Source organism: Delphinus delphis, chromosome 6 (assembly GCF_949987515.2).
Source record: "Delphinus delphis chromosome 6, mDelDel1.2, whole genome shotgun sequence".
Lineage (NCBI taxonomy): Eukaryota > Metazoa > Chordata > Mammalia > Artiodactyla > Delphinidae > Delphinus > Delphinus delphis.
In genome coordinates, this window is record NC_082688.1 from 108,901,412 (window position 1) to 108,914,297 (window position 12,886).

Here is a 12,886-nt window from a genome sequence, read left to right on the forward strand (position 1 = left end):
AAAAAGAGATTTATTATCATATTTTCTTTTTGAAAAGTAGTATTTGTTTTTGACTTTAAAAATGCTCCTCGGTATAAAGCAAATATTACAATTTTGTGAAACAGCAGCCAAGATATAATTATCTGTGAAATATAAGGCTTAGGACCTGGTTCGAGTTAACTACTGTTCTGCTGAGACCAACTAGGCTAGCCCGCAGTGGCCGAAGGAGCAGGTTCAAGGAGGACTGGGCGGCCGCGGGAGCCGGGCCAGACGCCTTGGAGCTTTATCCTCCTGCAACCGAGTTAAAGTTACTTTGCACAAAAAGTCAAACAAGAATAAGCAGCCATGGAAAACGGCACGGAGCCGGCTAGTAGGTTTAACAGCGAGAGAGCGGGAAATCCAGGAACCGCCTGGAAGTACTGGAGGAAAATGGGATGGGATGGACGAGAGGGGAACGGAAGAGGGGAGAAAGGAAGCTGGGCAAGGGCACACCCTGGACTCCACGTGCGCGCTGCACGGTGCGTTACCACTAGGTGCGCCCCAGCCGCTCGGCAGGGAAGGAGAAGCCCTTCAACTCGGCTCCGCGCGCCTCCGCACCGGGTGCAGGAAAGGCCCCCGGCCCGGCCCCCTACCCGCCTCCTCTCCACCCACCCCCCCCGCCCCTCCCCGCGCCGGCTCCGCGGGTCCTTCCTCCGCCGCCCGGTGCGGAGAGAAAGCGGGCGGCGGCAGATTTGCCCCGGTGGCACCGAAGCCACAAGCCTGCCCGTAATTGCAAAGCAAACAAGGCTGAAATATTGGATTGGTCTCAATCGTGACAAGATCTACGCTTTTGCCGCCAATTTGTTTGTGCAGCTCTATTTAAAGGCCCTTGATTGAGGAAATGTTGAAAATAGCGGGGAGGGTTCCCTAATGAGACCTCGGGAGGGAAGCTGGGGGGGGAGGGGCGCCGTTAACCCCTTCCTGCCCGCCTCGGGCGAAAAGCCCCGGAGCCGAGCGGGGTTAGAAGGGGGAGCAGAGGTCCGTCCCGTCCCGCCCCGCGCTGTGACCTCCCGCCTGCCGCGGCCTAAACTCCGCCCGCGCTCGCATCTCCCCCCCGCGCCCGCGGCCCGCGCGGTTGGGGCCCCGAGGCCCGGTGGCGCCCTCCGGCGCGACCCGGCCCTGGTTGTCGGGCTGGGGGTCGCGACGGCTGGAAGTCAAGGCGAGACACGCAAGAGGAAGGAAGAGAAAACACATTTATTGCGCGCAGCCTGTGCGTCCGGCGTCCATCCCCACGCGCGCCTTGATCTCATTCATCTTTCATGCGCATCCTCGCGGCCGGCGTCGTTACCCCATTGCTCAGATGCGGAAACCAAGGCTTAGAGAGACCAGTCCGCGGCGTCCGCCCGGCCAGCTGTTGCTCCACAGCTCAGGAGGCGGAGGGGCCAGGGGAGACCAGGCCGGGCTGGGTCCCCGCTCTCCATCCCACGCCGGCGATGCGGAGCCCTCGGACGCGCGGTCCAGCCGAGGAGCCTTCCCCTGCTTCTCCCGAGGGCTTGGAGATGAAGGTCTGTGCCCTTCGGGACGACGTCCGCCTCCACCGCTGTTTTGGTCGCTTTCAAAACAAAGAAAATTGCAATCCGATTGCAACTGGGATACGCAGAATTCACCAGATTTCTCTGTCATCCTTTATACAAGTTGTTTAAGCACCTACTGGGTACAATGCCTCGATTGGGCTCTCAGGGAACCCACAGTCACAGGAGGGGAAAGATGTGTGCCCAGAGATCGACCGGAGAGCAGATGGGGGTGGGGGAGAGGGCATCAGAACGGAGTTCAGAAGAAGGGAGGCCTGATTTGCGGGAGCAGAGAGAAGGAAAGCCGTACCTGGAAAGGCTTCCTGGAGGAGGTGGCATTTACTCTGGGCCTAGAAGAAACCGAGAAGTGTGGATTCTTTAACATGGGAGAGACATGGGTTGTTTGCCAGCTCCGCTGGCAAGCCGAGGGGTGCCAGACACACAGCTGAGGACAATGTAGGGGCCACACTTTCGTCACCTGCTGATCCCCCAGCTGCCCCTCTGACTTGGAGAACTTGAGCCGATCGAGTCCTGAGCAATAAGTTCCAGTCTCTCTTAGGACTGAAAACCTAGGGCTTGCAGATGACACCAGTGGCTAGACTTTGACCTTTCAGGAGCCCTGGACTTGGGCCAAAAGGGACTGTTAAGGGCAGGCAGGGGCAGGAAAATGGCACTGGGGCACTCTCCCCAGGGCTCTTATTAGAGCTACACGTTCCCAGGCTTTTCCCAGAGGGATGTGGTCAGAGATGTACCTTGGCCAATCAGAAGTTTGTCTTTCTGGAGTCACAGCCAAAGGTAGACTGGGCAAATGGAGACCCCGTGGGGGGGGGGGGGAGAACTGGCTCCGTTGGTACTTCCCCAAGAATGATCTGTGCCTTCTGTCAGCAAAACAAAAAAAGCATCAGTCATCCGCGTCTAGTGGAGTCTCTCAATGTGTTTTGAATGGAATTCTGCTTTTTCTGTATGCAACCAATTCCTTCGTTTGAAGTTGGATGCTTTGCAATAAGAATGCAATCCATTTTTTGTTCCTCGAGGTTTTGGCCTGTGTTAACTTAAGTGGGCACTCACACAAGTATTAAAAGGAAATCCATTCTCTCCTGGAAAATGAAACAAAGTCTCGCCTGTCCAATCACACTGCAGATATATAATCTGTAACAACAAATTCGCCTCCTGGTGCTGCGCATTTCCAGCAAGCATCCTGCCTTCTCTGTTTATGTTATAACTTTTCTGCCTGCAATTATTTTTATTTTAATTTTCTGTCACTTTAACAGAATCCAGAGCCTTTTCCTTTAATGTTTTGTACACAACATGTTCATTTGGATAAGATGTCCTTTCCTATCCTCTTTTAGCTTGCCTTTCCTTGTGTAGCATTCTGTATCGGGAGTTTCTAATATTTCTCTCTCTCTCTCTTTTAAGAACTTGTCCCTGTCTTGCTTTATTTGTTTGTGTGAAATATAGTTTGAAAGGAGATCAGAGAGAGCAGGAGGGGTTTGTAATAAGAGAATGACCGAATGACCCAAAGGCTGATTATCTGTCATTAACTGGAGACTCGGTGTACCCAAATTACCAGGGAGACCTCAGTCTGCCGGATCCAGAAAGGCAAGCTGGAATGCAGGGCTGAACAGGCTCGTGGCGTTGCAAACGAAGACACTTTGCCAACACATTTTCTTAAGGAGGTTTCCTTCAAAACTCAGCTCAGCTTCAGTGGATAAATGTTTTAGATTCTGACAGGTTGTACACAGGTTAAAAAAAAAAACTCTGCTGAAAGACTACCTTCAGCGTTTCTGGAACGAACTTCCCTGTGTTGTTTCGTTAGGAGCAAAATTGCAGTTAATTGTCTAAGCTCCAGAGAATATTGAGAAGTCAAGCCAAGCTGCTTTTGATCTGCTGAACCCAAGCCTTGTAAACATCGAGGTTTGCCATTAATATCGACAATAAAACGGTTTCTTTTTGTTAACCTGAAACCCAGCCATCATGGCGAGCCCTCGTCTAGAAGCAAAGGCCCCGGAAGAAACTAGCAAGGGTTTGGAAGCAACTGCCAGGGCTAGAGAAATCTATCTCTGTGAATTTGCAAAGGAGGCTTCAGAACAGGAATGCGAGCCACACTGCAGTTAGAACTGGGAAGGCACCGGGGCTTCCAGACACAAACAGACCCTTCAGTCCCTTGAGTGGTTTGTCCAAAGCCCTGCACTTCAAGCTGCCATTTGCTTTCATATTTTATTCTGAACCGCAGACGGTACTGCAGACTAGTTGAAGTCTATTCCTTACCATTTCCTTAGAGCGTGTATGCAAAATTACAATTACTTCCTCTTCTGCATGTTGAATGCTCTCCTCCCGGCTTGGAAGAAAATATTGCTTGTGTGTGTAGGTGATTTGATTGAAACAAGAATGTGAGTGAGTAGTTGACATAAATCCTGTGAGGTGTATTTTCTTACACCACTTCTGCTCTAAACTCCATCTATATTTTACTACAAAGTAGCGAAGATCAGATTTATCATACCTCTTAGGACCACCATAATTACATTAGTAACACTTCCCATGTATATATACATCATGCCGCCCAGAGTGAGGCCCCTTCATGTGCATTATCTTTTGTTCCCTTCAGTCTGAGTAAGGATTTTAGCTTTACAGACACATGTGGATACCTGGCAAAGGTTCCCCCTTATCAATAAAGACCTTCCAGAGCAGCAGCACATTTGCCAGTTAATATGAAGATCTAGTCATTGATTATTTGGAGAAAATGCAAATTCCCACCACCCATCATAGTGGACATTAAGATGTTTCTTGTACAGTGTACACCTTAATTATTGTACACAATGTTATATGTCAGTCATATTTCAATTTTTAAAAATATTTTTCTAAAGGACTTTATTTAAGGATGAGCCAGTGTCTTATTCACCACTTTCAGGTTCTATGACACCAAAACCCCTATAAATCCAAACATTGCTGGAAGGCAAATTAGAAGCAAGGGAAGGAGAGAAAGGGGAAGGAGGTAGAGAGGGAAAGGAAGGTAGAAAGGGAGGAGAGAAGAGAGAAAGAGAGAGAGAGGGACTAAATGCAGGGGGGGGGTGTGTTACAAGCACCCAGCAAGTTCCAATTTTCTCCACTGACTTAACTGTTTCCTGATCAACACGGAGCAATCAGCCCCTCCAGAGTGATCACTGCAACTGGATCAGCCCCTCCCCACCCTGTCGCCACAGATCTGTTCGGATGGGAAAGAGGAGGGACAAGGGCTCGCTCACCAAATACCCCAGGCCCACCCCAAAATCCAACAAGAAAATGCTCACGAGAAATGAAACCTCCGAAGAGCCAAGGGCAGCTCTTCCTGCCCTTCGTTTCTGAAACAGACGTGAGTCCGATCAAACTTGATTCTGCTTTGTAGTGTGTACTTCGAGCACCCCCACGTTTCTGGGGCCACTGTCACTCGCCAAAAGGTACACAAGAAAGGGAGGGGCTACAAAACCCCAGTTAGGGGAGACTCTTGCTGCCACTTCAGACAATATGTCTGGTTCTAGATTGTCCTAGAGGTCCTGGGGCTAAGTGGCCCGCAGGTACAATGACTCAACCCCACCCTCTGACAGACAGAAATGCAGAGCAATTAGGGCGTCACAAGAAGCACATCCTTGGAGCAGGTGAGGCTGGGGTGACATCTTCAAGAACACACTGCTTTTGCTGCCACTCTCTGGGTTTCATGTTCTTTCTGGGCCTCTTAGCACGTTCTGGGGTTCACCTCACAGAAGAGCATTATAGATATTTAAAGGAATGCCCAGAGTCACTTCCACTACGTGGGTTAAGAAAATAAGGGAAAACGAGATTTGAAAGATGCTGAAGGGAATTGAGCCATAATTCCCGTAAACATAAAATGTGTGTTTATGGCCCTCTGGCCTGGTTATTTTCAGGTCCAGTTTATTTTGAGTTCTCATGAGCAAAACACAAGATACAAACTGCCCTTGCCTTTGAAATAATAAATACCTCGAAAAGATCTGTATTTTCCCTAAAAACAGACTGAAGTTTTTAAGAAAATATTTAGTTTAAACCAGATTTATTTTAAAAGTAATATCTCACAAGACCAGAACGTTTGCAAGGGAGTGTGCAGCCATTCCCGTGCCCTTTGACTCCCTTTCAGGGGAAGGGGTAGGATTGAGGGAAAAGAGACAGGAGACACGGGCCCAGAATAAATGTTGGACCCCAGTTCTGTCTGCTTAGCTGAAAAAGGCAGATGTAATGTGCAGCACAGTGGGTACACCATCAGCTACAAGGATCGCAAACATCATCCCCAGCCCCCCTCCTGTGAAGCAGTCTCCCCGCCTAGGTAAGACTGGTTGCAGCTCAGCTCAGGGCCTCAGAAAAGGGCAAGATGTTAGCACGCCCTCACCCTTGCAGGATTCCTCCTGCAGGCACCCCAGGTGGCCCCCAGCCCGCATCTTCTCAGCTGCTCAGTGGTCCTCAGCCTGAATCGTGTCACCTCCCCCTGGAGTACTCGGAATGCATGCCCTTTGGGGAGCAGCACACCAGAGGCCACACTATTGCAGACCAGGATGGGGTCCCTGGGCTGATAACTAAGCCAGGAACTTCCCCCTCCTTTACTTTTCCCACTTTCCCCTCCATCACCACCACTACCACCAGCTCCATCAGTAGCCCCTCAGAAGGCACAGGCCACCTAAACTGGGGGCAAACCTGAGACGGCATCTTTGCCTCACAGCTTTCCAAAGTAGCAGACTAATCCAGCATCCCACTAGACCCAGAGCAAAATGTCCCAAAGACAGCACTAACAGAAAAAAGTGGACTCGGTTGTGCATCAGAGTGGAACTCAGCCAGTTAGGGACCCTAGAATTCTCCCATTTGTCCCCTGCCTCCAAGCCCCCTTTCTAGGGCTGTAGCCTCTGCATTTTGGCCTTCGGAGATTCATGAAGCCCTAGACCCTCGGATCACATTAATTAACTGATAATGACACTGTCAATGAGAATGGATGTTCAGATTAGCATCTTTTATGACTTTTTTCTGTCCCATGTTGTCCATCTCTTCTATCACTTGCCAGGCTCTCTGGGACCACGAAGGGGTTTGTCCATTTTTTGTTTCAATGAAAAGAGCATGGGAAAGGCTGAAAGTGGCAAGTTCTGATGCCTTTCCCATGGAGGCTCCTCGCCTCTGGTGGACACTGCATCCCAGTCCCCCGCTCAGCCCTCTGCCTGGCCTCTTCCTCCTCCTTTCAATTCCCCAAACTCCCCCTGGCCTGAAAGCAGCTTGCATCTACTTTCCCTGCATTTTTATCCGTTCCCAGCCAGGGTGCAATCATCTTACTTTGTCTACCTGCTCCCAAGGCCTAGATGTGTTTTTATAAACAGACTTTTTAAAAATGTATCAAATGTCAGAGGATTGAACTACCAGTATTTACACATTTAGGGTTGGCCTCCCCTGGTGAAAATGTAAACAGAACCCTGACCACACTACCTATATTCTTTCCTTGAAGAACAAGGTCTTTAAAAGACTCTCCTTGTGCTCAAAACTGCAGACCTACCCAAGGTGGGGGTTCGAAGCTATAGGTGGCTATTTTGTTCTGAGCCCAAAGGGCACTTACCAACCAGTCTGGTTTCAGCCACTCCCCACCTCCTGTCCTCTGCCTTAACACCTCTGCTGGGGGCATCCAGGGAAACTGACCCCTTGCTGAAGGGACTGAATGGGCCGTCATGAGGACTTCCAGACTGGATTTCTACGATCCTCCCTGGGTTCCTTTCCCTCTCCTGCAGCCCGGCCACCGAAAACCTAAAACATGTTTCCCAAAGCTGTTGCCCAGGGCTCTGGGGTTAGTGGCTGGCGGCTGCCCCAATCCCTGGCAGCTCAGGAGTTGGGTACCCCCCAACCCCGCCCTCTATTCGTGCTGACCTGGCCTTCCATCCCCAACCGTGTACCCCGCAAAACGCACGCAGCAGGCAAGAAAAGGACTGTGCTCGCTGAGTCCTTGGGATGGGACTCCCTTTGCGGCCTGGGGCCTGACTCCGCCTGCCTGCCAGAGACGACGCCCAAGGTAGTGTAGTTGGTCTCCCCCGGGCGACCCTCGCCAGGCCCAGCGGCAAGTCCCAGGCTCAGCGCGGGCTCCTGCACACTCCGCGTGGGCTCCCTCTAATTTACGGCCCGCGGGCTCCTGTAGACACCCTTTTCCACACCGACCCTTTGGGCGGAATCCTCAGCTACACATCAGCCTCCCCTTGCGGCTCCTGGCCAAGCCCCGGGGATCATTTCAGTTCCTGCCACCGTCCACCACCACCACCACCACCACCCCCAACCTCCTGCGAGCTTTCTGGAGACGCTCACGCCGCTCGGGGCACCGCGGCCCCGGTACCCCGCGGCCGGGTGACTTACAAGTGGAGATCCATTTTCGGTTATAATGCGTTCAAGATCACCAAGGCCAGCAGTCTAAACATCCACGAGCCGTCCTCCCGGCCTGCCTCTTAAACTGGTGTTTAATGGTTCCCCTCCGATAACTAAACCTGCTTTCCACAGATGCCCGCTTTTATGGGAGAGGCAGGAATGTCGAGATGTATTTATATGTTTGTTCATAAAAACTGGAAAATAAGCTCAGAACACGCTGTAAAAAATATTCAGTTACTTACCAGACTGGCTAGTTAAACCAGGGGAACACCGATACCGGCCACACAACAAATTCGGGGAATCGAGGTGTCTGCGCTTTGAAATAGCTCAAGGTCTTCCTTCGCTGGGGCTGGTGTCCCTGAAGAACATGGAAGTAAGAGTATTTATAATCGGCTTGGCCGTCGGTCCCGGGGTCTCCACCATGATCTCCAAAAGCAGCCACAATAACATGAGCTACCCAAGACGGCCCTGGCCTGGGTAACGTGATGGTGGATAAGTCCAGCGACGCTGTGGCGGGCGTTTCCAGACCGTGCCCCGCCGCGCCCCGTGCCCCGGGCCCCGGGCCCCGCGCCCGCCTGGGCTGGAGACGCGCCTCCGTGGGGACCGCCCGCCGCCTCAGCTCCCGGCCCCGCACGGAACTGCGCCCGCTGCCTTCTGGTTTTCTTGCCTCGGTTACCTACAAAACACTTCGAAAAGCAATATCTGCTTCCTTTTTTTTTTTTTTTTTTTTTTTAACTAGAAAAGAAAGCGGAGTGATACCGTACCTGGTTTAAGATTCTTCGATATTTGAGACTTGGGGGGAAAATATTTTAATAGTGAAGCATCTGTTAAACACTTGCATTAACCTCCGGCTGATAAAAAAGTTTTTTTAACCCTCCCCCCCTCGTTTTAATTATCTTCTGGTTATGAAGGGGCAGCCAATCCTGGATGAGGACCTCGGCAATTAGCAAGGAGAACATCAAAAAGTTTTATTGCAGAGAGCGCGAGGCGCCGCCCCCGCCGCCCCGGGATTGGCGTGAGGAGCCTCTGACGACATATATTAACCCGAGCGGCCCTAAAGATGTAGCTGTACATGGAGATCTCGCTGGGAAAATCCTCTTGCTCCCCTCACGGTGTCCAGTCCCGGAGAACCGCCGCCGCCGCCGCCCGGGAGCTCCCAAGGCCGCCGCGCAGACCCCTCCGAGCCCCAGCCGCCGCCTTCGCGCTCCAGGGCGCCTGCAGGGCCCAGATCCTTTCCCCCGAAAGAAGGAGAGGATCTGAGAAAATGGATGCACTGAGACCTCTCTGAAAACCCTCCGAGGGAGCCCGAGAGGAGCGCGGGACACGTTACTCGCAGCTAAAATCACATTCAAGGACCAAAACAACAACAACCAAAAATTCATTAAAACAATAAGCGCCCAAGAACCCAGATCAGGCTGGTGGGGGGAGGGGAAAGGGCGGGAAGGGGAGGGTCGCATGGAGGTAGCTTCACAGTGAGCAGTCGACCCCGCCGGCTCCTCCAGCCGCGGCTTGGACTCGCCCCGGGACTCCGAGTAGCAGCGGCGCCGGGCGCGCGGCCGGGGCGCGGAGCCCGGCGACTCCTCCGAGCAGCCCAGCCGGAGCCCGGGCACCTTTGCATGAGCACGAGAGGACTGTGCCTGCCCGCAGACGCCCGGGAAGCAGAAGCCCGCGAGCGGGCCGTGGAGCGAGGCGGGAGCCGGCGGCGGCGGCGGCTGCCAGGGGCGCACGGTGCCGGGACCACCTCGCCGCGCCCTATGGGGAGCCGGCGGCCGCGGCGCTGCTGAGGCGGGCCCCGCGGGCCAGGCGGGGGGCCGGGGCCCGGGCTGCAGCAGCCCCCTCTGCGGCTGCCGGGCCGGCCGGGGCGCCCGGGGGCTGGGGGCTGGGGGGTGGGGGAGGCCGCCGAGCGCCGGAGCGGGGGCCCGGGCCGAGGGCGCGGCGGGACTGTGCGCACGCTGGGGCGCGTGGAGGGGCGCGGAGGGCGAGATGAGTCTGGTGGGGGGCTTCCCCCACCACCCGGTGGTGCACCATGAGGGCTATCCGTTCGCCGCCGCCGCCGCCGCCGCTGCCGCCGCCGCCGCCAGCCGCTGCAGCCACGAGGAGAACCCCTACTTCCATGGCTGGCTCATCGGCCACCCCGAGATGTCGCCCCCCGACTACAGCATGGCCCTGTCCTACAGCCCCGAGTACGCCAGCGGCGCCGCCGGTCTGGACCACTCCCATTACGGGGGGGTGCCGCCGGGCGCCGGGCCCCCGGGCCTGGGGGGGCCGCGCCCGGTGAAGCGCCGGGGCACCGCCAACCGCAAGGAGCGGCGCAGGACTCAGAGCATCAACAGCGCCTTCGCTGAACTGCGCGAGTGCATCCCCAACGTGCCCGCCGACACCAAACTCTCCAAGATCAAGACGCTGCGCCTGGCCACCAGCTACATCGCCTACCTCATGGACCTGCTGGCCAAGGACGACCAGAACGGCGAGGCGGAGGCCTTCAAGGCGGAGATCAAGAAGACAGATGTGAAAGAAGAGAAGAGGAAGAAGGAACTGGTCAGTACCAGGGGGCAGCGGGCAGTGGGGTACGGGGGACCGGGAATTCCGGTCTCTTTAAAGTTGGGCTGAGCAACGGCACTCCGCGTTCTTTGGCTGCGTCTTGAGCCAAGGTTGCTTGCACCAGGTTCTGGTCGGGATGGTTTCCCGCAGAAGCGGAGGGGGTGGGGGAGGGTGTCAGCACGCGGAGGAGGTTAAGAGGGATGCTTCGCGCTGGTGATCTTACCCGCGGGTTATCGCCGCTCCCCCCGGCACTCAGGGCGGGCCTCGCGGACTCAGGGTCCGGCTTGATCTCCCGATCGCACTGGCCCGGACCCCTCATTCCCTGTCCTGTAGAGCCTTCATTTGGCCTCCAATCCGATCTTGCTTTCAGATATTTCTAAAATAAGTTGCTCAGAAGCGCTTGATGCCAACTATTTCACTAGTGATCGCATTTCCCCCTCTTGAGAATGAGGCAGCCACTGATCCTAAGAATCTTATGCTTGTTCTGATTTCTGTGCCGGGAAGACGTCAAGGTAAACATTAAATAAGTACTTTTAACTTCAAAATGCAGTTTCTCTTTGGCAGTGAGACTAAAATGTGACTTCCCGGATGAGCATACTTCACCGTATTTCTTGTTTAGTTTGCATGAGCCTGTACGTTTTAAGACAAATAGTAAATATTACCTTGGTCACTGTAATTGTTGTTAACAGTAACAGGAAATTATAACTGAAAATTAGTTTTCTCAAGTTCCTACCAGGTGCCCAGAGGGTAGTGGTGTTCAGAGCAGGGCTATTGCCACGAAGGGCCTGGAAAATTATCCCATTTGTCGAGGTTTTCTTCTTTGGGGCCTATGGCGCTTTCGTCGCTACTCAGTCCCCCAAGTAACCGGGGATTTCAGAGGCCTTGGAAGGAGAGGCACTGCCGAACCGAGCCGGAGGCCGAGCTGCATGCGGACAGGCCCAGGCCAAGGCAGGGGCACCTCACCCCATCTTCCCTAGAGCGCGGAGCTGGGGCTGCGATGACCCCCGCTCGCGCCCCTACATCTGGATTTAGAGAGAAGGCCCCCGGTTCCTCCATAAACGACATGAAAACGGGTGGTTGTTTATAAACCTGCCGATCGGGAGTTGAGCGCGGCCGGCGTCTGGAGGCCCCGGGCGGGAGCTAGGGCAGCGGCCAGACTCCGTAGCTCTTCTGCCGGGGCTGGGACTTGAAAGCATCCCACACGTCATCCCTGGCTGGCTCTCTTACTCTCTCCTCTGGCCGGAAGAAGCGTGGGGGTGGCGTGGAACCGGGTCTCCTCTCTGATTCTCTCTTTCTCTTTTTCTCCCCCTCGCCTCCCCTCTGCCCAGAACGAAATCTTGAAAAGCACAGTAAGCAGCAACGACAAGAAAACCAAAGGCCGGACGGGCTGGCCGCAGCACGTCTGGGCCCTAGAGCTCAAGCAGTGAGAAGGAGGAGGGAGAGGATAGAGGAGGAGGAGAAGAAGAAGGAGAAGCAGAGGAGGAGAGTGCGAGCCGGGCCCAGGAGCCGGATGCAGACCCAGGACTCCGGGCAAGCTCCGCGCGCTCCGCTCTGAGGACTTCCTGCATTTGGATCATCCGGTTTATTTATGTGCAATGTGCCTCCCTCTCTTTGCCCCCCTTCGAGGCATCCGCTCCCCACCTTCCCCTCCAAAAACAAAGTGGATATTTGAAGAAAAGCATTCCATATTTTAATATGAAGAGGACACTCCCGCGTGGTAAGGGATCCCGGCGTCTCGTAGATTCTCTGTTTGTGAATGTTTCCTCCTGGCTGTGTAGACACCAGCGGTGCCCTCTCCCCAACCCCTTCCAGATAAAGACAGCGGACAATAGTGTGTATGTGAAGTGTATCTTTAATACTTGGCCTTCGGATATAAATATTCCTGGGGATTATAAAGTTTTATTTCAAAGCAGAAAACGGGGCTGCTAACATTTCCGTTGGGGTCGGTATCTAGTGCTGCCGTTTCATCTGTGGTGGTTCCCTATGTGAAGATGTTTCCAACAGCTACTTGTTTTGTGCACTTCCGTCCTCTAAAACTAAGTGGAATTTAATTAATATTGAAGGTGTAAACGTTGTAAGTATTCAATAAACCACTGTGTGTTTTTTTTTTACAAAACCCCAATCTTTTAATGGTGGATACCTCAAAAGAGTTTTGAAAACAAAACTGTTATACTTGTTTTCATTATATTTAAAATATTCAGAAGTAAACTAAATTATCATGATTGCCTCTAACTTTGTTTGATAGAGTCAGTGGTTCGGACCAGTCATCAACGTGAGCTCCCGGCCTCGCAGGGCTGGCGAGGAGGCCCTTTAAAGAGAAGTGTTCTTGGTGAAAATCCTGCCAAAGGGCCTGGGCGCCATCGAGTCCTGCCTCCCTTCCCTCTGCCCCTAGCCCCCAGGAAAGCACTGAGTGGGCTGTGGAAGGAGGGTCTGGCCGGAGAGAGGCC

The 12,886-nt window shown here is 53.7% G+C and overlaps 1 protein-coding gene and 1 long non-coding RNA gene across 2 annotated transcripts; one reads left to right on the forward strand and one right to left on the reverse strand.

Moving 5' to 3' along the window:
- Positions 1–1,199: 1,199 nt before the first annotated feature.
- LOC132427606 (uncharacterized) lies at positions 1,200–8,803 on the reverse strand. The gene is made up of 5 exons (XR_009519945.1): positions 8,663–8,803; positions 8,141–8,256; positions 2,282–2,407; positions 1,840–1,879; positions 1,200–1,570 (listed from the first exon to the last, which is right to left on the reverse strand). It is a non-coding gene; the product is annotated as an uncharacterized lncRNA (long non-coding RNA).
- Positions 8,804–9,881: 1,078 nt separating this feature from the next.
- On the forward strand, positions 9,882–12,655 carry HAND2 (heart and neural crest derivatives expressed 2). The gene is made up of 2 exons (XM_060015286.1): positions 9,882–10,436; positions 11,768–12,655. Exons 1-2 carry the CDS (start codon positions 9,882–9,884, stop codon positions 11,864–11,866), a joined length of 654 nt encoding a protein of 217 aa, XP_059871269.1. The 3' UTR covers positions 11,867–12,655.
- The last annotated feature ends 231 nt before the right edge of the window (positions 12,656–12,886 follow it).